The 25,440-nt window shown below is 46.8% G+C and overlaps 1 protein-coding gene across 1 annotated transcript; it reads right to left on the minus strand.

The window, feature by feature from the left end:
* Positions 1-339: 339 nt before the first annotated feature.
* On the minus strand, positions 340-23,163 carry LOC116985189 (E3 ubiquitin-protein ligase TRIM17-like). The gene is made up of 4 exons (XM_033039806.1): positions 22,888-23,163; positions 3,808-3,903; positions 2,139-2,372; positions 340-366 (listed from the first exon to the last, which is right to left on the minus strand). The coding sequence occupies exons 1-4, from the start codon at positions 23,050-23,052 to the stop codon at positions 340-342; spliced, it is 522 nt and encodes a 173-aa protein (XP_032895697.1). The 5' UTR covers positions 23,053-23,163.
* Between the last annotated feature and the right edge of the window lie 2,277 nt (positions 23,164-25,440).

Here is a 25,440-nt window from a genome sequence, read left to right on the forward strand (position 1 = left end):
ACAGGTGTCTGGGGTTATGGGGAGAAGGCATGAGAATGGGGTTAAGAGGGAAAGATAGATCAGCCATGATAGAATGGCGGAATAGACTTGACGGGCCGAATGGCCTAATTCTGTTCCTATTGCTCATGAACTTATGAAAAAAAGTGGTTGAAGCAGGTACAATATATAGATTTAAAAGACATTTGGACGGATACATGAATGGAAAAAGTTAGAAGGGAAATGGGTCAAACACGGGCAAATGTGACAGGCATTGATGTGTATCTTTTACGACAAACACAATTGAGACAAAGGGTCAGTTTCCGTGCTGTAATACTCCACGACTCTATGACTCTAAATGACCTACCGTGAGAAAATGTCTTGTTTATCCTGTGGGAGGAACATAAATAAAATATTAGGGAACAGAGGGATAACTGAGGTAAAAAAATCTCAGACAGCATAGAATTTTACTCAAGCAACAAACAATCTCGTATAGGAACTCAGTGGTCCGAGCAGCAAGAGCGGGTAAGAAGGTACGGTTGACATTTCAGGTCAAAACCTTGCATTAGGACAGAGTGAATCCCACCATCTAGTCCATTGTGTTTCAGCCTCAGTGCAGATCAGTCATGACCCATCAAATTGGAGGAGGCACTGTCAGGATGCACTAGAGAGCCACGGACTCTCTGGGTGCTCAGGTTTCCTCCCACGCTCCAAAGGCGAACAGGTTTGAAGGTTAATTGGCTTCGGTCAAAATTCTAAATTGTCCCTGGTGTGTAGGGTAGTGTTAATGTACTGGGATCACTGGTCGGCGTGGACTCAGTGGGATGAGAGGAATGCTTCTGCACTGTATCACTAAAGTTTAAAGTTAAGTCTTTCTTCATAACCAAATGTTTCCACATTTAGGATAAATGTAATGAAAGGTCAACGACCTGGAATGTTGACTTTAGGTATGTGAAGAGGAAAAAAATAGTTAAGCCCCTTGAAGACTGAAAAATTTGAATTTATTATGGGGAACATGGAAATGGCAGATGAGTTGATCAGGTACTTTGGATCTGTCTTCACTAAGGAGGACACAAACAATCTTCCTGATGTACTAGTGGCCAGAGGATCCCGGGTGGCGGAGGAACTGAAGGGAATCCATATTAGGCAGGAAATGGTGTTGGGTAGACTGATGGAACTGAAGGCTGATAAATCCCCAGGGCCTGATAGTCTGCACCCAGGGTTCTTAAGGAAGTGGTCCTTCTGCAGTTGTACAGAGCCCTGGTGAGACCACACCTGGAGTATTGTGTGTAGTTTTGGTCTCCATATTTGAGGATGGATATTCTTGCTATTGAGGAAGTGCAGTGAAGATTCATGGGGCTAATTCCCGGGATGGCGGGACTGTCATATGTTGAGAAAATGGAGCGACTGAGCTTGTATACACTGGAATTTAGGATGAGAGGGGATCTTATTGAAACATATAAGATTATTAAGGGATTGGACACGCTAGAGGCAGGTAATATGTTGCGGGAGTGCAGAACCAGGAGCCACAGTTTAAGAATATGGGGTAGGCCATTTAGAACAGAGATGAGGAAAAACGTTTTCACCCAGAGTCGTGAATCTGTGGAATTCTCTGCCTCAGAAGGCAGTGGAGGCCGATTCTCTGGATGCTTTCAAGAGAGAGTTAGATAGAGCTCTTAAAGATAGCGGAGTCAAGGGATATGGGGAGAAGGCAGGAACGGGGTACTGATTGTGGATGATCAGCCATGTTCACAGTGAATGGCGGTGCTGGCTCGAAGGTCCGAATGGCCTACTCCTGCACCTATTGTCTTTTGTCTATTGTCTATTGTCTACTATCATAACATATAAGAGCCATTTGGACAGGTTCATGGATAGGGTAGTTTTAGAGGATTATGGGTCAAACGCAGGCAGGTGGGATGTGTACAAAGTACTAGTGTTGATAATGTAGATGTGTACAATTTACTAGTAATTTGTGTCACAAATTCCATGCAGCATGGAAACAGGCCCTTCAGCCCAACTTGTCCATGCTGCCGTGCTGCATGAATCTATGACTGAATGGCTTTGCTGGAGATAAAAACCTCCCATGTCTGTTGACCCTATCAGAATATTCCGGCATTATGTCAAGAATGGGTAATTAGCAAATCAAACACTAAATGTCGTACCTGCATTATTTGATAAATGTCTCCGCCTTTACAAAGGAATGAGATTTGTTCAATCACTTTCTGGATCTCCTGGGCTTCCTTCTCATTTTTGCTTATGTTTTCATTTAAGGATTTCAGAACTCTCGTCTGTTCGGCTTTGACAACGGACATTGTTTCGTCCTCCACACTCTTCAAGGTCGCAATCATGTCCCTGTACTTCTGAGATAGTTGCCTCTGAAGTTTTGTTGTTGTCGCCTGAATCACAAATGAGGACAGGTCAGGTACAGTGGATCGAAATAGATCAACAGAATATATTTGGTGAATTATTTCTGCCGTCGCTAAGTAACATTATCAGATATAGTGTATTAGCCTAAGCATTTCTTGACATTGCCAAGCATGCAACAATGGCGCTCATTGATGAGCATATGATCATTTTGAAGAATGGATGTCAAGATATACTGGGTATTATGACATTCAATGATTCAATGATACTTTATTGTCACATGTACCTAGGTACAGTGAAATTTGTGTTTGCACGAAGTCCGGTAAAATCACACAGCAGACTAAGTTTCTGGCACCGACAAAGTTATAAAAAGTTCATCGAACTGTCCTATTTTCACGCAGCAGCGAACCAGACCTGCCACCTGCCGGGTCCCTCTTTGATCTTGGCGGCCCCCCTGCCGGGTCCCCCTGCGTTCTCGGCAATCCCCACGCCAGTCCCCCCACCAGTAAAAGGATGGAGACACATCCAGATATCTTGAATCTTGCCCCCCTCAACTTAAACATATAGTATGTCATCTTGTTGTTGGGCTGCACGGTGGCGCAGCGGTAGAGCTATTGCCTTGCAGTGCCAGAGGCTCGGGTTCCATCCTGACCACGGGTGCTTGTCTGTACCGTGTTTGTACGTTCTACCCGTCACCTGTGTGAGTTTTCTCCGAGATCTTCGGCTTCCTCCCACACTCCCAAGATGTACAGGTTTGTAGGTTAAGTGGCTGGTGTAAATCTAAAAATTGTCCCTAGTGTGTGTGGGATAGTGCGCGGAGATTACTGGTCGGTGCGGACTCAATCGGTCGAAGGGGTTGATTCTGCGCTCTATCTCTAAACTAAACTAAACTTTGCGCTGGGCAAAAGACTGTGCATTCACCCTATCTATTCATAGAAACATAGAAAATAGGTGCAGGAGTAGGCCATTCGGCCTTTCAAGCCTGCACCGCCATTCAATATGATCATGGCTGATCATCCAACTCAGTATCCTGTACCTGCCTTCTCTCCATACCCCCTGATCCCTTTAGCCACAAGGGCCACATCTAACTCCCTCTTAAATATAGCCAATGAACTGGCCTCAACTACCTTCTGTGGCAGAGAATTCCACAGATTCACCACTCTCTGTGTGAAAAATGTTTTTCTCATCGCGGTCCTAAAAGACTTCCCTCTTATCCTTAAACTGTGACCCCTTGTTCTGGACTTCCCCAACATCGGGAACAATCTTCCTGCATCTAGCCTGTCCAACCCCTTAAGAATTTTGTACGTTTCTATAAGATGCCCCCTCAATCTTCTAAATTCTAGCGAGTACAGGCCGAGTGTATGAGTCTAACGAATGTAACGATGAATACATACACCTCTACAAGATCAAAACATATCTTATTTTCGGAAAGAGTTAAGTTTTGGTTAACATGGTGAGGCTACTCACATTCACTTCGACAATGTTACCGGCAACAAGTTTGATGTTGTTTTGGATCAATGCCATATGTCTCTGCAGCTCTCCAGACTGTGCCTCCAACGTTGCCTTTGACAAGTAAAACAAAAAGACAGATTTGTTACTCACCAGCAGTTTCTTTACTTAGTTTAGAGTTTACAGATACAGCGCGGAGACAGGCCATTCGGCCCACGTCGATCCCCGCACATTAATGCTATCCTGCACACACTAGAGACAATTTACATTTATACCAAGACAATTAACCTACAAACCTGTACGTCTTTGGAGTGTGGGAGGAAACCGAAGATCTCGAAGAGAACCCATGGAGAGAGCGTACAAACTCCGTACAGGCAGCGCCCGTAATCGTGATCGAACCCGGGCCTCTGGCATTATAAGTGCTGTCAGGCAGCAACTCTACTGCAGTCCCACCATGCCGCCCCATTTATCAATGGAAATAACAGCTGAATCTAGCACATTGCCCTGTGGGTGGCTAACAGAATGAATTCATTTGAAAGCTGAAATCTAAGGAGCATGTACTTTCAAATTCAGGTAACGTGAAATTCAAATTTCTAGGAGTCAATATCACCAACAACTTCTCCTGGACCACCCAGATTGAAGCAACGGCCAAGAAAGCACACCAACGCCTCTACCTCCTTAGAAGGCTTAGGAAGTTTGGCATGTCCCCTGCAACTCTCACCAACTTCTCCAGATTCACAATATAACGCATTTTATCAAGATGTATCACAGCCTGGTTTCGGAACCAACAAATTGTAGACACAGCACAAACCAACCTCCTTTCTTTTGACTCCATTTATACCTCACGCTGTCTCGGCAAGGCCAGCAACCCTAATCAAGGACGAATCATACCCTGGCCACTCCCTCTTCTCCCCCCTCCCATCAGGCAAAAGGTATAGTAGTGTGAAAACGCACACCACCAGATTCAGGGACAGTTTCTTCCCAGCTGTTATCCGGCAACTGAATCATCCTACCACAACCAGAGAGCAGTGCTGAACTACTATCTACCTCTTTGATGACCGTTGGACTATCCTTGATTGGACTTTGCTGGCATAACCTTGCACTAAACGTTACTCCCTTATCATGTATCTACGCACTGTAAATGGATCGATTGTAATGTATTGTCTTTCTGCTGACTGGTTAGCACGCAACAAAAGCTACAGGCGTGACAATAAACTAAACTAAACTTTACTGGCTATAAATGCAGCTGGGAGTTATAATACAATGCTAAGGTGGTATTCATCATGTCTGCCGTTGATAATTTACACATTCTTCTCCATGACTGCTTGATTCAGAGTCATGGAGTCATATCGTCATACAGCATGGAAACAGGCCCTTGCCCACGACAACCAAGATGCCCGGTGTCAACTAGTCCCACCTACCTGCATTTGTCCCGTATCCCCATAAACCTTTCCTATCCAAAGGTTTTTTTTTGTTATGATAGTACTTGCCACAACTACCTCCTCTGGCAGATCGTTCCATACACCCACCACACTTTGTGTGAAGCAGCTGCCCCTCCAGTTCCTATTAAATCTTTTCCCCCTCACCTTAAACCTATGTCCTCTGATTCTCGATTTAGACAATAGACAATAGGTGCAATAGTAGGCCATTCGGCCCTTCGAGCCAGCACCGCCATTCAATGTGATCATGGCTGATCATTCCCAATCAGTAGCCCGTTCCTGCCTTCTCCCCATATCCCCTGATTCCGCTATCTTTAAGAGCCCTATCCAGCTCTCTCTTGAAAGTATCCAGAGAACCGGCCTCCACAGCCCTCTGAGGCAGAGAATTCCACAGATTCACAACTCTCTGTGAGAAAGTGTTTCCTCATCTCTGTTCTAAATGGCTTACCCCTTATTCTTAAACTGTGGCCCTCGTTCTGGACTCCCCCAACATCAGGAATATGTTTCCTGCCTCTAGCATGTCCAAACCCTTCATAGTCTTATGTTTCAATAGGATACCCTCTCATCCTTCTAAACTCCAGAGTATACAAGCCCAGCCGCTCCATTCTCTCAACATATGACAGTCCCGCAATCCCGGGAATTAACCTTGTAAACCTACGCTGCACTCCCTCAATAGCAAGAATGTCGTTCCTCAAATTAGGGGACCAAAACTGCTCACAATACTCCAGGTGTGGTCTCACTAGGGCTCTGTACAACTGCAGAAGGACCTCTTTGCTCCTATACTCAACTCCTCGCATTATGAAGGCCAACATGCAATTTGCTTTCTTCACTGCCTGCTGTACCTGCATGCTTACTTTCATTGACTGATGTACAAGAACCCCCAGATCCCGTTATACTTCACCTTTTCCCAATTTGACACCATAATCTGTTTTTGCCTCACATTTATCCACATTAAACTGCATCTGCCATGCATCTGCCCACTCACCCAACCTGTCCAAGTCACCCTGCATTCTCATAGCATCCTCCTCACAGTTCACACTGCCACCCAGCTTTGTGTCATCTGCAAATTTGCTAATGTTACTTTGAATCCCTTCATCTAAATCATTGATGTATATTGTAAATAGCTGCAGTCCCAGCACCGCGCCTTGCGGTACCCCACTAGTCACTGCCTACAATTCTGAAAGGGACCCGTTAATCCCTACTCTTTGTTTTTTGCCTGCAATACCAATTTTCTATTAATGTCAGCACTCTAGCCCCAATACCATGTGCCCTAATTTTGCCCACTAATTTCCTATGTGGGCCCTTATCAAATGCTTTCTGAAAGTCCAGGTATACTACATCCACAGGCTCTCCCTTGTCCAATTTCCCAGTTACATCCTCAAAAAATTCCAGAAGATTAATCAAGCATGATTTACCTTTCATAAATCCATGCTGACTCGGACCGATCCTGTTACTGCTATCCAAATGTGCCGCTATTTCATCTTTTATAATTGACTCCAGCATGTTCCCCACCACCGATGTCACACTAACTGGTCTATAATTCCCTGTTTTCTCTCTCCCGCCTTTCTTAAAATGTGGGATAACATTAGCCACCCTCCAATCCACAGGAACTGATCATGAATCTATAGAACATTGGAAAATTATCACCAATGTGTTCACCATTTCTAGAGCCACTTCCTTAAGTACCCTGGGATGCAGACCATCAGGCCCTGGGGATTTATCAGCCTTCAGTCCCATCAGTCAATCCAACACCATTTCCTGCCTAATGTGGATTTCCTTCAGTTCCTCTGTCACCCCAGATCCTTTGGCCACTACTATTCAGGAAGATTGTTTGTGTCCTCCTTAGTGAAGACAGATCCAAAGTACCTGTTCAACTCATCTGCCATTTCCTTGTTCCCCATAATAAATTCACCCTTTTCAGTCTTCAAGGGTCCAACTCTGGTCTTAACTAATTTTTTCCTCTTCACATACCTAAAAAAGCTTTTACTATCCTCCTTTATATTATTAGCAAGCTTACCTTCGTACCTCATCTTTTCTCCCCGTATTGCCTTTTTAGTTATCTTCTGTTGCTCTTTAAACATTACCCAATCCTCTTGCTTCCCGCTGATCTTTGCTATGTTGTAAATCTTCTCTTTTATTTCTATACTATCCCTGACGTCCCTTGCCAGCCATGGTCGCCCCTTAATCCCCTTGGAATCTTTCTTCCTCTTTGGAATGAACTGAGCCTGCACCTTCTGTATTATCCCCAGAAATACCTGTCATTGTTGTTCCACTGTCATCCCTGCTAGGGTATCTTTCCAGTCAACTTTGGCCAGCTCCTCCCTCGTGGCTCCATAGTCCCCTTTGTTCAACTGTAATACTGACACCTCTGATTTACACTTCTTCCTCTCCAATTGTAGATTAAACTTGACCATATTATGGTCACTACTTCCCAATGGCTCCTTAACCTCGAGGTCCTTTATCAAATCCAGTTCATTACATAACACTAAATCCAGAAATGCCTTCTCCCTGGTAGGCTCCAGTACAAGCTGCTCTAAGAATCCATCATGGAGGCACTCCACAAACTCTCTTTGTGTGGGGTCCAGTACCAACCTGATTTCCCCAGTCTACCTGCATGTTGAAATCTCCCATAACAACCGCAGCATTACATTTACTACATGCCAATTTTAACTCCTGATTCAACTTGCGCCCTATGTCCAGACTATTGTTTGAGGGCCTGTAGATAAGTCCCATTAGGGTGTTTTTACCCTTACAATTCCATAGTTCTATCCATACTGACTCCACATCTTCTGTTTCAATGTCACTCCTTGCAATTTCATTCCTCACCAACTGAATATCATTCCTCACCATCAGGGCAACCCCACCCCCTCTGCCCACCTGTCTGTCTTTTCCGCTACTCTTTTCCTTTTTCTCCAGAGATACTGCCTGACCTGCTGAGTTTCTCCAGCACTTTCTGTCTAACCACCCTCACCTATACCCACCTATCACTTGCCCGGACAAAAAGACACAAAGTGCTGGAGAAACGCAGCGGGTCAGGCAGCATCTGAACAACCGCACAAGAGTTCCTATGTGTGTAAGCACAAATGGCAAATAAAGTTTTTTTACCCTTTTTTGACCTTTTGACCATCTCTGGAGGACATGGATAGGTGGCGTTTCGGGTCGGGAGCCTTCTTCAGACTTCACTTACCAGGCTCTGTCCTCCCCACCTTTCTTTTCCAGCTTTCCACAACCCCCCCCCCCCCCCCCCCCCCCCCCCCCCCCCCACTCACCCCTCCATACAGTCTGAAAAAAAGTCTCAACCCGAAACATCGCCTGTTCAAATTCCCTCCGCAGATGCTGGCTGACCTGCTAGGTTCCCCCTACACTTTTGCGTTTTGCTCAAGATTCCAGCATCTGCAATTTCTTATGTACATTTATATTCTTTCATCGGATTTCAGGAAATGCTTAATTTTGGGTTTTGCTAATGTCCTGACCAAAGACCTTCTTAAAAGATACAATTAAACAATGTTCTAATATGTTCTTTTTGTTGATAACCGTGCCCCTAAATAGTATCCTGCTCTGACCAAATCAAAAACAATTTGTATTTCAAACATAGCACTCTGCAAAAAACGTATAGTTTTACTCAGAATTTGTTCGCTGGGTAACAGACTGTGTGACCTGTTACAGAATATTCAGTCTAAGACTGTTGCAATTCCAGGGCCTTTGGAAAATAATGTCAATGTGCTTCTGGCACCATTCTTTTTTGCTGCAGTTGCATGGATGTTAGATGGTTTTAGAGGAGTACATGTAAGGAATAAGGTTTACAATCCTACCAGGAGCAATAATCCGTGACACTTTTGAGTGTGCCATTCTGCCAAGCTTTGTATCAACTCTCCACATCTTACATTATGTCTTGTCCCACCTGCCAGCTTTTGGTCCATAACCCTCCAAACCTGTCCTATCCATGCAACAGTCTAACTGTTTCTTCAACGATGGGATAGTCCCAGCCTCAAGTACCTCTTCTGGCAGCTTGTCCATACATCCACCACCCTTTGTGTGAAAAAGCAACCCCTCAGATTCCCCTTCATCTTAAACCTATGTCCTCTGGTCCTCGATTCACCTACTTTGGGCATGAGTGTGCATCTACCCGATCTATTCCTATGATGACTCTATACACCTCTATTGGATTACCTCTCATCCTCCTGTGTTCCAAGGAAAAGAGTCCCAACCTTCCAAACCCCTCTCTATAGCTCAGACCATAGTCCTGGCAACAATAAAGTGTCTCTGGAGAATGGACATTAGACTGAGATAATTATTTTATTTTATTTCATATTTTTAAAATTAATATAGAATTACAATGAAACGTTTGCATACAGCTATACGATTATTACAATATAATGGAATTCAGGTTAATGATTTAGAACATAGAACTACACATCAGAGGAACAGGCCCTTCGGTCCACAATGTCTATGCCATACACAATGTTCAAGTTTTGACTCCCAAATGCACTGTGACTAGAAGTCTTAGATCCTTTTTCCATCTGTTATATTAACGATAACAGATTTCATTCAGATATAGTTTTTAAGATTAAAAAAACATGCCAAGCTTCTTCATTTTACCATTAGTGTGCCAGCCTGATATCTCACCAGTGTAGTGTAACATTGACGAGACAGCTACTAGCTTTCCACTTTGTAACTCAGCAAGTACCATCTGTACAAACAAATTACTGAAGTCCAATGCTACTCCCAATTGTATACTGTAAAGGAACTAGTAATTTTAATGTAGAGAGAGATCTTGGTGGGCTCTGTCAGAAGGTGCAGAATTCACAGAAGGTGAAATGGTATGTTGGTGTTTGTTGCTGTGGCTGTGCAGTACAGAGTAAGCCTTGCAGAGATTGCAACAGGCTATGGCAAGATCACATTGGAGATCTGTGGGAGGACATCAGGGAGAAGGCAACAGAATGGGAATTTCTTCAAATGGCCAATTCACTGGATGTTTTCAAGAGCTCTCAGGGTTAAGGGAATCAAGGGATATGGGGGGAAAAACCGGAACAGGATACTGATTTTGGATGATCAGCCATGATCATATTGAATGGCGGTGCAGGCTCGAAGAGCTGAATTGCCTACTCCTGCACCTATTTTCTATGTTTCCATGTTTCTAAAGGACGTTCATTTAGGAAGGAGATAAGGAGAAATTTATTTAATCAGAGGGTGGTGAATCTGTGGAATCCTGCCACAGAAGGCTGTGGGGGCCAAGCCAGTGGATATTTTTAAGGCAGAGATGGATAGATTCTTGCTTTGAACTTTGCCCCTGTGCTTAAGGATTTCTTAGTAATTTTTGCTTCCTTGTTCAAATTTTTAGTTAAATTTAGTTTGGAGGTACGGCACAGAAGCAGGCCCTTCGGCCCACTGAGTCGGTGCCAACCTGCGATCCCCACACATTAGCACTATCCTACACACACTAGGGACAATTTACAATTGAACCAAGCCAATTAGCCTACAAACCTATACGTCTTTGGAGTGTGGGAGGAAACCGAAGATCTCAGAGAAAGCCCACGCATGTCACGGGGAGAAGGTATGAACCTCCAGCTCACTCCCCTCCACCTGCCCCCACAGACAGCACCCAAGATCAGGGTTGAACCCAGGTCTCCGGCGCTGCAAGGCAGCAACTCTACCGCAGCGCCACCATGCCACCCTTACATAGTGTATCCAACAGTGTGAATCCCATAAGAGAGCATAAAAATGGCAGGTGGAAGTAATATTGAAAAATGTGAGGTGCTGTATTACATTCTGGGAGGACAAATACAGAACAGATATAGACTATGTGTAGGAAAGAACTGCAGATGCTGGTTTACACAGAGGATAAGCACTAAATGCTGGAGTAACTCAGCAGGACAGGCAGCATCTCTGGATAGAAGAAAGGTCTCGACCAGAAACGTCACCCATTCCTTGTATCCAGAGATGCTGCCTGTCCAGCTAAGTTACTCTTGCATTTTGTGTCTATCTTAGATTTACACATGATTGAATTATAGAAGCCTAAGAAGTAAAAGGGAAGAGCAGAAATCGGTACAGAGTACATGGCACCAAAAGGAATATTAATGAGAGATTATCTGTATATTTAATGAAGCTGAATCTAATGAGGCTGCTTTTTGTTTTAATAATGGTGCTGACCACAAGAGTTGTTCCAGCCCTTGGCTCTTTCAGCATCCCATCAGGCTCAGTTGTGTGATCCAGCTTCTCCCACGGCCCATCCAACCTTGATCGCAGCCTCCAGCTCACTCCCCTCCACCTGCCCCCTAGGCCCTCCTGAGACAATCACAGTCTCTGCCTTTCAAAGGCTCCTCTAGTCGAAGGTGGATCCTGGCTCCTAATCTCGGCACATCCTCTGGACCCACCAACCTGATAGGGAGAGGCTGAGCAAGCTAGGGCGTTATTCCTTGGAGCACAGGAAGATGAAGGGGGAATCTTATAGAGGTATAAGATAATTGGAGGAATAGATAAGGACAATGCACAGAGTCTTGTAACGAGGTTTGGGGGAAATCAAGAACCAGAGGACATAGGTTTAAGGTGAAGGGGAAAGATTTAATAAGAACTTGAAGGGCAACTAATTTACACAAAGGGTGGTAGCTATATGGAACGAATTGCCAGAGAAGGTAGTTGAGGCAGGAACTATCACGTTTGAAAAATATTTGGCCTATTCTCCTTGCAATCTGTTGTAATTGCAGCTCCCAGCTCATCCACGTGTGATTACAAGCCTTCGCCCTTCCCATCACCCAACCTTTGTCAGCAAGACAAAGGAGATCGTGTTTGACTTCAGGAAGCAGTCGTGATGGTGCGGAAGTAAAGATGTTTGAAATCTTCCTGTTCTTAGGAATAGATATCACCCGCCATTTGTCCTGGACCAGCCACATCAAAAGAATGGCCCCGAAAGCACACCAACACCTCTACTTCCCAATTTCCCGAGTTATTAACAAATTCTCCCGAGTTATTGATGAATTCTCCCGAGTTTTCAAACTCGCAGAATGTTCGTAACTAGTCCGTAGGAGGTCGTAGGTCCGTGGATATAGCGTAACGGCTCGTTATGCCACTGTAGGTACTCTGGGCTATTTCTTTACTCGTGGACATTTTTCATCATGCTGAAAAAACATCCCGACTTACCTGATGCCCCGAATACCTATGGCTGGCATAACGAGCCTCTACGATATATCCACGGACTCCTACGGCCTGCTACGGACTCGCTACGAACATTCTACGAGTTTGAAAACTCGGGAGAATTCGGGAATAACTCGGGAAAGTGGGACAGGCCCTTCTGAAGGCTTAGGAAACTCAGCCTGTCCCCAACAACCAACATCTACAGATGTGCCGTTTGCACTAGACTTTATTCACGTTATTCCCTTATCATGCATCTGTCCACTGTGGATGGCTCGACATGTATTGTCTTCCCGCTAACTTGTAAGCAGGCAACAAAAGCTTTTCGCTGTCCCTCGGTACACGTGACAATAAACTAAACTCAAACTCGAAAGCATTTTATCGGGATGCATCACAGCATGGTTTGGGGAACAGCTCCATCCAAGACCGCAGACAATTGCAGTGTTGTGGATGTAGCCCAGACCATCACACAAACCAATCTCCCTTCTGTTGACTCCATCTACACTTCACGCTGTCTTGGCAATGCCACCAGCATAATCAAGAACCAGTCTCACCCAAGTCACTCGCTCGTCTCCCCTCTCCTTTCAGGCAAGAGGTATAGAAGTTTGAAAACGCATACCTCCAGATTCAGGGACAGTTTCATCCCGGCTGTTATCAGGCAACTGAATCATTCTCTCATCACCGAGAAAACGGTCCTGACCTCCCATCTATCTCATTAGTGTACTTTGAACTATCTTTAATCTGACTTTATTAAACTTCATCTTGCACTGAATATTATCCTTGATTCACTTACTCTGGGCAAGAGACTATCTACTCGATCTGTGCATCTACCCGATCTATTCCTCTCATGATTTTGTACACCACTATAAGATCAACCATCATCATCCTCCTCTTATAGTGTATAAGATCATGAGAGGAATAGATAGGGTCAATGCACAGAGTCCTTTACCCATAGTAAGGGAATCAAGAACCAGTGAAAATAGGTTTGGGTGTGGGGTGGGAGGGGGAAGATTTAATAGGAGCCGGAGGAGAAACTATCTTACACTAAGAGTAGTAGGTATGTGGAACGAGCTGCTAAAGGTGGTGCCTGAAGCAGGTATTATCACAATGTCTAAGAAACATTTAGACAGGTACATGGTTAGGATAGGTTTAGAAGGATGTGGACCAAACGCAGGCAGGTGGGACTAGTGTAGATGGGGCATGCTGGTCGGCGTGGGCAAGTTGGTCCAAAGGGCCTGTTTCCAGACTTTATGACTCTTAGATTCTTTGGGATAGAATCTACACCCATCTGGAAAAGCATTGACTTAAATGGGGAGAGTCAACACGGCTTTTTTAGTTTAGTTTAATTTAGTTTAGAGATACAGCACAGAAACAGCCCCTTCGGTACACCGACTCCACACCGACCAGTGATCCCCGCATACCAACACAATCCTACTATGGACAATTTACATGTATACCAAGCCAATTAACCCACAGACCTGTATGTCTTTGGAGTGTGGAAGGAAACCGAAGATCTCGGAGAAAACCCACGCAGGTCTCAGGGAGAAGGTACAAACTCCGTACAGACGGCGTCCATAGTCAGGACCGAACCCGGGTCTCTGGCGCTGTAAGGCAGCAACTCCAGCACTGCGGAGCAGGAGATCATGTCTTAACAACTTGATTGAGATTTTTGAGGAGGTGGATAAGACAATCAAGGAGGCCAGGGCAGCGGATGTTGTTTGCATGGACTTTGAAAGTAGTAACACAAGTAGATAAGATGGTTATAACAAAGGGATATGACATGCCTGCATTCATAAATCAGGACACTGAATATAAAACAAAAATCAAAGTGCTGGTGGAACTGAACGGGTCAGGCAGTATCTATGAGGGGAGATGATGTTTCAGGTTGGGACACTTCTCCAGTCTGAAGTATATAAAATTATGAAAATATATAGATAGGTTAGATGGTCAGTCTTTATCCCAGAGTGGAAATGTCAAATACTTCAGGGTATGGGTTTAAGGTGAGTGGAAGGAAAGTCTAAAGGAAATTTACATGGCAAGTTTTCTGTACAGGGTGTGATAGGTTTCTGGCACACACTGCCAGGGTAGGTAGTGGATGCAGATACGATAGAAACTTTTAGACAGGAACATGTACAGACATAAAACGGATGGATTTTAAATGGAGGGATGCAGAAATTGGGTTAGTTAAAATTGGCATCATGGTAAAGTTGAGTATATTGTAATACGCACAAATATGGTGAGGGACAGATGAAATGAAAATTTTGGGTAGACAAAAATGCTGGAGAAACTCAGCGGGTGCAGCAGCATCTATGGAGCGAAGGAAATAGGCAAAGTTACGGGCCGAAACCCTTCTTCAGACTCTTTTTCAGAATGAAAATCTTGCTTGCTGTAGCATCACAGGCTCAAAGACAACGTGCAAAAACATACATTTTTCATAAATTACATATACATTTTGCAAGACACTTATGTGATCTTATAAAGGTGTATAAAATCGTGAGCGGAATAGATCAGGTAGATGCACAGAGTCTGGTACCCAGAGTAGGTGAATCGAGGAGCAGAGGACATAGGATTAAGGTGAAGGGGAAAAGATTTAATAGGAATCTGAGGGGTAACTTTTTTCACACAATGGGTGGAGGGTGTATGGTACGAGCTGCCAGAGGAGGTAGTTGAGGCTGGGACTATCCCAACATTTAAGAAACCGGATGACCCTATAACTCTCTCTCTACATAACACTCTGACATTAAAAAGAAAGATTTGTGAAGACATAAGGTGATGTGCAGGGCAGGTTTTTTTACACAAGGTGCAGCGGATGCCTGGAACACACTGACACGGGTATTGGTGGAGGCAGATGTAAAAGGGGCATTTAAGAGACTTTTGGATCGGCACTGGATATGCAGGGAATGGAGGTATATGGATCACGTGTAGGCAGAGGTTAGTTTAACGCCATCATGTTCGACATGGACATTACGAGCCGAAGAGTCTGACCCTGTGCTGTATTGTTTCATGCACCCATCCTAATCACAGCTCTAAATATATTTCCTTTCCCACACAGCTCATTCATGGTTCCCAGGACATCCTGGGCAACCAGGCGGCACGGTGGCTCAGCGGTAGAGTTGCTGCCTTACAGCTCCAAAGACCCGGGTTCAATCCTGACTACGGGTGCTGTCAGTACAGAGTTTGTACATTCTTCTTGCGACCGCATGAATTTTCTCCATTTTCCTCCCACAATCCAAAAACGTACGGGTTTGTAGGTTAATTGGCTTCAATAAAATTGTTAATTATCCCTAGTGTGTTGGATAGTGCTAGTGTACGGGGTGATCATTGGTCGGCATGGACAGGGTGGGCCGAAGAGCCTGTTTCCGTGCTGTATCTCTATAGTCTAAGGAAATCCCAGCACACCCTGGCCAATCACAGCACTAAACTCATTATTCGCCCTCTCTACCCCGGCCAATGACAACTCCCAACTCATCCTGGTCCACATAAGCCAATCACAGCCCCAGGCTCATCCCCTGTCTCTCCCACCCTCCATCCCCTGTCTCTCCCACCCCCCACCCTCCATCCCCTGTCTCTCCCACCCCCCACCCTCCATCCCCTGTCTCTCCCACCCCCCATCCTCCATCTCTCTCATCCCCCATATCCGGGCTCTCCCAACCCCAGCACGCAGCTGCCAACTCACTCTTTCCCAAGAATGCTCATACATGTTTTTCTTCAGGAAAAGCATGAAAAATGTTATCTTTCTAAAAAGGCAATTAGTGTTTGCAACATAATTCAGGTCTCTCATAGCTGAATGCAAAAAGTATCACTAATTTTAAGAGAACTATAGTTAGGATTTGATTAAGAAAGAACTGCAGATGCTGGAAAAATGCTGGAGGAACTCAGCGGGTGAGGCAGCTTCTATGGAGAGAAGGAATAGGCGTCGTTTCGGGTCGAGACCTTTCTTCAGACTGGATTTAGGATTTAGTATTATTTAGTTTTTGTAAATAAGACATTTACACACGTGTAACTTAAGATAGTCCTTAATGTACATTCAGACTTGACAACATGCTAGTAGTCACTGACTCCAGTCTGCTACCGAACTGCGTAGCATGTGAAGTGGGTGTTAGTATAAATGATACAATAAGGCGGGGTTAGTGATGCTGAGCTATATATGATTGGTTGCATGCATAAACCAATCTACATCCTTCCCCTTTGAAGAGTGAGTATAGTGAGCATCCATGCCATTAAAGTTAAACAAAATCGCCATATCTAACAGGCGGTCTACTGACATGGCCCGAACGCATACGGACCAAATCCTCCCCTCCTTCACCGGAAAGATTAGACGGAGGCGGTGGACCCGGAGGCGAGAAAGCCGCAGAGGAGGCCGGAAGTGGCGGAGAGGAGAAGCGTGCAGGAGGGGTAGCCCCGGGGTTAGCCACAGCCGCGTCGCGCGGAGGAGAATGGAACATGCGAGGCGTTTGGGGCAAGCGGGGACCGGTCGATGGATCTGCAGCGAACGGCTGGAACTGAAACGGGGGAGCATAGGGTCCCGCCGGTGGCGGACGGGGTTCCTGTACAGCAAGTAGATGTTGACGACTTCAGCGGTAGACTGTCTCCTCATAGTCCACTAGGTAAGATCGAGGCGCATCAGCCGTGCCGACAACAGTAGCCAGACATGAATGTCCACTGGTAGTTTGTAAACGAACAACCTGTCCCGGCAGTAGAGGCAGGAGAGGTTTGCATGATTTGTCGTGCGACCGTTTCTGAATATCGTGTTTCTCCTGAATGCACTTTTGGATTGAGGCAGGCTCCAGCACTCGAGGTATCAGCTTCTGCTGAGCAATAGGAATCGGAGGTCTTGTTGTTCTGGACATTAGTCGCTGGGCTGGTGATCCCAGGGTCCCGTCTCTGGTAATGTTCCTGAGGTTCAGGAGATCAAGGTAAAAGTCCGAATTTGCCAGGCGCAATTGCTCCATCAGTTGTTTAGCGCTCCTGACAGCCCGTTCAGCTAGTCCGTTACTCTGTGGGTACTCAGGGCTGCTCGTGACGTGGTGGAAATTCCATCGGTTGGCAAAGAGCTTAAACTAGTGACTGGTAAACTGTCTACCGTTGTCGGTCTGCAGACGGACAGGTGAGCCGAATGTGGAAAAGTGTTTTGTTAGTTTTCGGAGGACCATCTCAGATGTGAGGGAGGTCAGTAGGTCTACTTCGAACCAGTTTAAAAACGAGTCGGCGAGAACGAGATAGTGCTTACCGCGCCATTCGAAGATGTCTGCCGCCACCGAAGTCCAGGCCAGGGCCGGTGCAGGTTGTTGCAGTAGGGGCTGCCTCTGCTGGTGAGGTGCAAGACTATTGCAGGTGGGGCATGACGATATATGGACCCATATGTATTTGGCCATCCCAGGCCAGTAGAACAGGTTCTGTGCGTGGGCGAGTGTAACGTCGACTCCCGGGTGACCGCTGTGTGCCTCGTTGTAGTATTTGTCGTACAACGATGAAGGGATCACGACTTTGTGGCCCTTGACTATAATGCCATCCTGTATGACCAGTTCGTCGCGGACTAGGAAAAACGGCTGTGTCTCTGCTGGTGTGCTAGCGCGCCTGTCTGGCCAACCCCCTTTAATCACTGATGAGAGTCTTTGGAGAGCGGGGTTGGCGGCAGTGTATTCGGCTAGGCACTGTAGTTGTTTAGTGGGAACGAAGTCAACGCCGAGAACCAGAAGCTCTTCCCGTTCATAGGGGTGGCGTTCACAGGACGCTCGAGGTGCACGAGAGAGAGTATCAGCAACGTGCATGTCCGTACCCTTTTTATAAACGAGGGTGAAGTCGAAACGTTGGAGCTGCAACATCGTGCGTTGCAGGCGGGCTGGTGCAGCATGGATGGATTTGTTCAGGATCGTCACCAGTGGCTGGTGGTCTGTCTCGACCGTGAAAGTGTTTCCGAAGATAAAGTCCTTGAACTTGGAGCAGGCAAAGACGACAGCGAGCAGCTCTTTCTCGATCTGTGCGTACCGTTGTTCTGTGTCGATCATGGTACGGGAGGCATAAGAAACGGGAAGCAAGGAACCATCGGCAGAAGGCTGCAGGCAGGCTGCACCGAGCACCGAGGGATCACAGGTGATAGTCACAGGGCGTCTCAAATCGAAGAATGTCAGAGTCGGACTTGGTCAGCTTGGACTTTAAAGCGTCGAATACTTGTTGATGTTGCGGGAACCAGGACCAGGCAGTGTCCTTTTTAGTCAGTTGTCGCAGGGGCGAGCTCAATTCGCTGAGGTTTGGTATGAATTTTCCAAGATAGTTCACCATACCCAGGAAACGCTGGAGGCCGAGCACGTTGGTGGGGGCCGGCATCTCAGTGATGGCAGCAGCTTTCTGTGGATCGGGCTTGAGGCTGGCGGGAGTGAATACATGGCCAACGTAGGTGACCTCTGAAACCCGGAACTTGCACTTGTTAGGGTTGAGCTTGAGGTTGATCTGGCGTGCCCGATCCATGACACACCTCAGGTTTTGGTCGTGCTCTGTCGCGTCTTTGCCATCCACCAGGATATCATCAACAATGATAGCGCACGGTAGGCCAGCGAACAGCTGCTCCATGGTCCTCTGGAAAACTTCACTGGCAGAGTTGATACCGAATGGCATTCGCAGAAACTTGAATCTGCCAAACGGGGTAGAAAACGTGATGAGGTTTGATGACTGCTTGTCCAGCGGTATCTGCCAGAAAGAGCTCTTTGCATCGAGGACAGAGAAGACGGCGGCCTGTCCGATCTGTGCCGCAACATCCTCAACTGTCCTCATGGGATAGTGGGGGCGCCTGATGGCAAGGTTCAAGTCTTTTGGATTGATGCACACACAAATTTCATTCTTATCCTTTTTGAGGGTAGCAACCATGGTGGACACCCAATCGGTGGGCTCACTGACTGCTTCCAGCACACCCATGGAGACCATATTGTTTAACATGGACTCAACTTTGTCCTTCATGGAGTGTGACACACGGTGTGGTGCATGAACAACCGGTACCACCTTGGGGTCGGTGGATATCTTGTAGGTCACAGGCAGCTTGCCTAGTTTGTCATCAAACAGATCAGGGTATTCCTTTACCGGGTCCATCGATATCATCAGCTTGTGGACAGTTTTGTCGAATGAAATCAGTCCTAAATCTTGGCACACCTGGTTGCCCAACAGAGTCACAGAGTTAGAGTTCAAAACGTAGTAGGTCAGATCCCTTGTGGTTTTTCTCAGCACACATTTAAAAGTAGCTCTTCCCAGTGGTACCAGCACCTCACCCCCATAAGCATGTAGAGTGGAACGGTCTGCAATCAGGAGCTCATTATTTCTTATCTTGTTGTAGAGACTTATTGACATTACGTTGACCTTTGCCCCAGTGTCGAGCATAGCATGAAAGTCGAAGTTGTTGACGGTTATCAGAACAGTTGGGTCGGGCAGCCGGCCAGGTGCATGTAGGAATGAATACACATTTGACTCCCCATATCTAAGGGGAGGATTTGGTCCGTACGCGTTTGGGCCGCGTCAGTAGACCGCCTGTTAGATATGACGATTTTGTTATCGCCTTGCAGCAGCATGTTTAGGTTAGGTCTGGAACTGAAGGGCATCTTCCCACGAGAGCGACAGGTGATTTTTTAAATCACATGTACTATTGAAGCGAAAAACAACCTGCTGGGAGGCAGCATCAGTGGAGGCAAAGCGATATTAAATATTTCGGGTTGAGACTCGGCATCAGACCAAAGGCCGACAATTCCTTTGTCTCCACAGACGCTGCCTGACCCAGTGAGATGCTCCAGCTTATATTCTGCCCCTGATCCCAGCATCTGCAGTCTTTTGTGTCTGTCTCCCTTTTCATAAAAGGTACACAAAAGTGCTGGAGAAACTCAGCGGGTGCAGCAGCATCTATGGAGCGAAGGAAATGGGCAACGTTTCGGGCCGAAACCCTTCTTCAGACTTCTTCAGACTTCTTCAGCCAATCCCTTTTCATAAAGTTGCCTTCTCTATATAATTGTTGCAGTATATTCACGACCTTGGCAGAAGCTTCTTTCCACCAATACACCGACACAAGGACATGGACAGCGCTGACAAGATCACAAATTGTCCTGAAAGTTCAGGGAGATTCTTGCAACTTGGGGACTGCTCGGGTATTTTGGACAGTGTTTAAGATAAACACACGGTCTTTGTTCATCATAGACAGATTCTTGAAAACCACCCGCAGAGCAGGTTCATTGGATTCCTTATCACAAGTCTCAAGAGCTGGGATTTGAACTCAATAATATCTAGGTTGTCAGTCTAACATCATACACGTCACTGTCCTCTTAGCCACAAGCCACAACCTCCTAACGATATGTTTTCTTGATTACCATGTCAAGGTGAAGGGGCCAGGTTAGATTGCTGCTGAAGGTACACAAAATTGCTGGGGAAACTCAGCGGGTGCAGCAGCATCTATGGAGAAAAGGAAATAGGCCTATTTCCTTCGCTCCATAGATGCTGCTGCACCCGCTGAGTTTCCCCAGCAATTATGTGTACCTTCGATATTCCAGCATCTGCAGTTCCCTTTTGAACACATGAATAGATTGCTGCTGATGTGGATTCCACGGAACATACCTGAACGGAAACCTCTGGAGACTTTGCGCCCCACCCAAGGTTTCCTTGCGGTTCACGGAGGTTCCTGGAGGTTTTTGTCAGTCTCCCTACCTGCTTCCACTAGCTGCAACCTCCGGCAACCACCTGCAACCTCCGGGAACCGCACGGAAACCTTGGGTGGGGCGCAAAGTCTCCAGAGGTTTCCGTTCAGGTTTTCTAAGTGGGACAGGGGCATTTTTAGGCTACAGACCATGTCTATAGCACCTCCATTGCTGAGTACAGGGTTGTGTCCACCCGCTCGCTTCCTTAGGTCAGCGCCCAGCTCTTTTATCTTGCCAACGGGTGGCACAGTGGCGCAGCGGTAGAGTTGCTGCCTACAATGCCAGAGACCCGGGTTCGATCCTGACTACATGTGCTGTCTGCATGGAGTTTGTACATTCTTGCTGTGACCGTGTCGGTTTCCTCATGTGTGTGTGATAGTGCTTATGTACACGGGAAACGCTGGTCGGTGCGGTCTCGGCGGCCTGTTTCCTCGCAGTATCTCTGGCTTAGTTTAGTTCTAACATCACGATCGAAGCTTCCCAATGCCTCTTCTGTACTATGTGTCATCATTGTTATTGATCCACCCATCAATTATGGTATCATCGGTGAACTTAATAAGATTCCATGGGCGCTGTATTGGGCAATACTGCCATGGGTATACGGGGAGTAGAACAGGGGACTATGAACGTACCCCTGAGGGGCGTCAGTGTGTTGGTCAGGGTGGAGGAAATGTTATCATCAATTTTAACCAACTGAGGTCTGCTGCCCAGAAACCAAATCTTTCGGCAGGTTCACGTTTTTTTTAAAATCAACGTTCAGTTTATTTTGTAGAAACAAGGCATTGCAAATGCTAGGTTTACACAAAAAGTCCTGGAGTAACTCAAAGGGTCAGGCAGCATCTCTGGAGAACATGGATAGGTGACATTATACGGTTGGGACCCTTCTTCAAACATCTTAAATATAGCGGAATCAGGGGATATGGGGAGAAGGCAGGAACGGGGTACTGATTGGGGATGATCAGCCATGATCACATTGAATGGCGTTGCTAGCTCGAAGGGCCGAATGGCCTACAACTGCACCTATTGTCTATTGTCCCAACTTGCCCCATCTACACTTGTCCCCCTTGCCTGCATTTTCCCATATCCCTCTAAACCTATGTGCCTGTCCAATTTTGTTTTAAACGTGACAGTACCTGCTTCAACTACCTCCTCTGGCAGGTTCCGTATACTTTCTGTGTTAGAAGTAACTGCAGATGCTGGTTTAAACCGATGATAGACACAAAAAGCTGGAGTATCTCAGCGGGACAGGCAGCGTCTCTGGAGAAAGGGAATAGGTGACGTTTTGAGTCGAGACCGATGCTGCCTGTCCCGCTGAGTTACTCCAGCTTTTTGTGTCTTCATGTCTGTAGAAGGGTCTCAACCCGAAACGTCACCCATTCTTCCTTCTCTCCAGAGATGTTGTCTGGCCCGCTGAGTTACTCCAGCTTTTTGTGCTGGTCTTCCGTATACCTTCTGACTGTTCTGAACCTTCTGAATTTTGTAGTCGGCAGGGCAGTACTCTGCATATCGCCAACTTGGACAATTTTACATTTTTATCAAGCCAATTAACCTACAAACCTGAACGTCTTTGGAGTGTGGGAGGAAACTCGCGCAGATCACGGGGAGAACGCACAAACTCTATACAGACACAGCACCCGGAGTCGGGATCGAACCCGGGTCTCCAGCGTTGCATTTTGCTGAGGCAGCAACTCTGTGCCACCGTGACCGTTCTGACTGTCCACTCTACCTATGCCTCGGCTCTTCTAGCTGTATACACTTCGATCAGGTCTCCCCTCAGCCGTTGCAGGGTAAACGATCCATGTTGTAAGCCTAAATGATGGTGAAGGGAAGGAAGGGTTTGGGACAGGTGGGTAGGTGGTCTTTACCTTGGCATGTTTGAGCATCTCGCTCAAGGTGACCACGGAGTGGGCTTTGTGCCGCCCGGCCACGATACAGATGACGCACACGGGCACCTCGTCCTCTTGGCAATAGAGCTTGAACTCCTCGTTGTGCTTGGAGCAATTCGTTGAGGTGAACGTCTTCTTCGACATGGTTGCGGAGGACTACTCGTTCCGTGCGGGCGAGTGAGTATTCAGGTCGCGACTGCACCAGAGTTTCACGGTCAGTCAGTCTTCTGCCGCTGCTGTGTTCTTGGCACGGGCTTCCTCAATGTATCCACCAAGGCTGCCCTTCTGTTCCCCTACGATTAAAAAAAAGTGTTTCCTTTTTGTTTAAGAAGCTGAAGAGGACAACAATATTGCTACTTCTTTTTTCAGGCTGTATAACCCGACAGAGGGCAGTGCAGCAAAAACACAAAGAGTCGAAGGAACTGCAGATGCTGGAAAATCGAAGGTAGACAAAAATGCTGGAGAAACTCAGCGGGTGAGACAGCATCTATGGAGCGAAGGAAATAGGCAACGTTTCGGGTTGAGACCCTTCTTCAGACTCATCAGAAACTGATGTACAGTAAAACCTCGTTACCTCGTGGAGGGGGGGGGGGGGGGGGGGGGGGGGGGGTTTGTTATTGCTGATAGTCCGCTATAATCCAGTCATCCATAGGGTGCTTTTGGAAGTCTAGTACAGTGAAATACTTTTGGTTGCATGCCTTCCCAGTCGGAGGAATGGCTATACATGATTACAATCGAGCTGTCCACGTTGTACAGGTACGTGTTAAAGGGAGCTATTGAAGGTTTCCAAACATTTTAACTTCCCTTCTCATTCCCAGGCAGATCTTCCTGTCCAGGGCCTTCTCCGCTGTCAGAGTGAGGCCACACGCAAATTGGAGGAACAGCACCTCGTTTTTCACTTGGGCTCTTGATTTATCCAGCCTACAAACCTGTACCTCTTTGGGGTGTGGGAGAAAACCCACGCGCTCACAGGGAGAACGTGCAAACTCCATACAGACAGCACCCGTGGTCAGGATCGAACCCGGGTCTCAGGTGCTGTAAGGCAGCATCAATAACCGCTGAGCCACCGTCAGTGCCGCCTTAGAACCCTCAAGAGGTTTCTCATGTCCGTCCAGGCCCGTGGGCTCCCAGATTACACGAAGCCCTTCCACTTGTTTGCTCCTGAAACAAGAGGGTTTTCCCAAGCAGTAGTAACACAGGGACACATATCGTCCAGTGGACTGTTGTAGCACACTCCTGGATCCTGCAGCCCAAGGTTATCCCGGCTGCCTTAAGCCTGTGGCTGGTTGCAGTATACCAGGCGGTCAACTCATCTCAAAAAGGTAATGCCCCTGTCCCACTTAGGAAACCTGAACAGAAACCTCTGGAGACTTTGCGCCCCACCCAAGGTTTCCGTGCGGTTCCCGGAGGTTTTTGTCAGTCTGCCTACCTGCTTCCACTACCTGCAACCTTCGGCAACCACCTGCAACCTCCGGGAACCGCAGGGAAACCTTGGGTGGGGCACAAAGTCTCCAGAGGTTTCCGTTCAGGTTTCCTACGTGGGACAGGGGCATTACTCTACTCTACCCACTTGTGTTGTATGACTCTGTCTGCCTTACTTAAACGTGCACCCACGGCCACACAACATTGAACATCAGCTCGAATGACCAGTTCTGATGTCCGATCCCTCGATTACTCTCGGCCGTTGTACATCACTGAACCCTGCCCCACTCCTGCCGACTGAAGATGCCGGAGAACCCCGTGACTGTAGGGCAGTAATCCAGGCCGGCATTCTCCCGTCACCCCACCTTCGAAATAGGACTCTATTCCTTGGAGTGCAGGAGCATGAGGGGTGATCTTATAGAGGTTTAAGATCATAAGAGGAATCGATCATGAGGGGTGATCTCATATGGAGGGAAGGTTGCAGCCAATAATCTTCTCTGCTGATCGGACGATTCGCTGCAGCCTCCAGGTGTCGTGCTTGGTGGCTGAGCCAAACCAGACCGTGATGGAGAAGGTGAGAACAGACTCTACGATGGCCGTGTAGAATTGGACCATCATTGCCAGTGGCAGATTGTGCTTCCTCAGCTGCCACAGGAGGTACATCCTTTGTTGTGCCTTTTTGACTGTGGAGTCGATGGTAGCCCCCCACTTAAGGTGCTTGGAGATGATGGTTCCCAGGAACTTAAAAGACTCCAAGCAGTAGAAAATGCAGTCTTTTACTATCTCCGACCCAGAGTGGACATATCGATACTATCTCATGATTGCTTTGCAGAGCAAATCATTCTCTGGAAAGGGTGCAGAGAAGATTTGGGAGGATATTGCCAGGACACGGGGGGGGGGGGGGGGCAATATGGAGAGGTTGTGCAGGCTAGGACCCTATTCCTTGGAGCACAGAATGATGAGGTGTGATCATAGAAACATAGAAAATAGGTGCAGGAGTAGGCCATTCGGCCCTTTGAGCCAGCACCGCCAATCAATATGATCATGGCTGATCACCCACAATCAGTACCCCGTTCCTGCATTTTCCACATATCCCTTGATTCCATTAGC

Source organism: Amblyraja radiata, chromosome 1, assembly GCF_010909765.2.
Source record: "Amblyraja radiata isolate CabotCenter1 chromosome 1, sAmbRad1.1.pri, whole genome shotgun sequence".
In the NCBI taxonomy this organism is placed as follows: Eukaryota; Metazoa; Chordata; class Chondrichthyes; order Rajiformes; family Rajidae; genus Amblyraja; species Amblyraja radiata.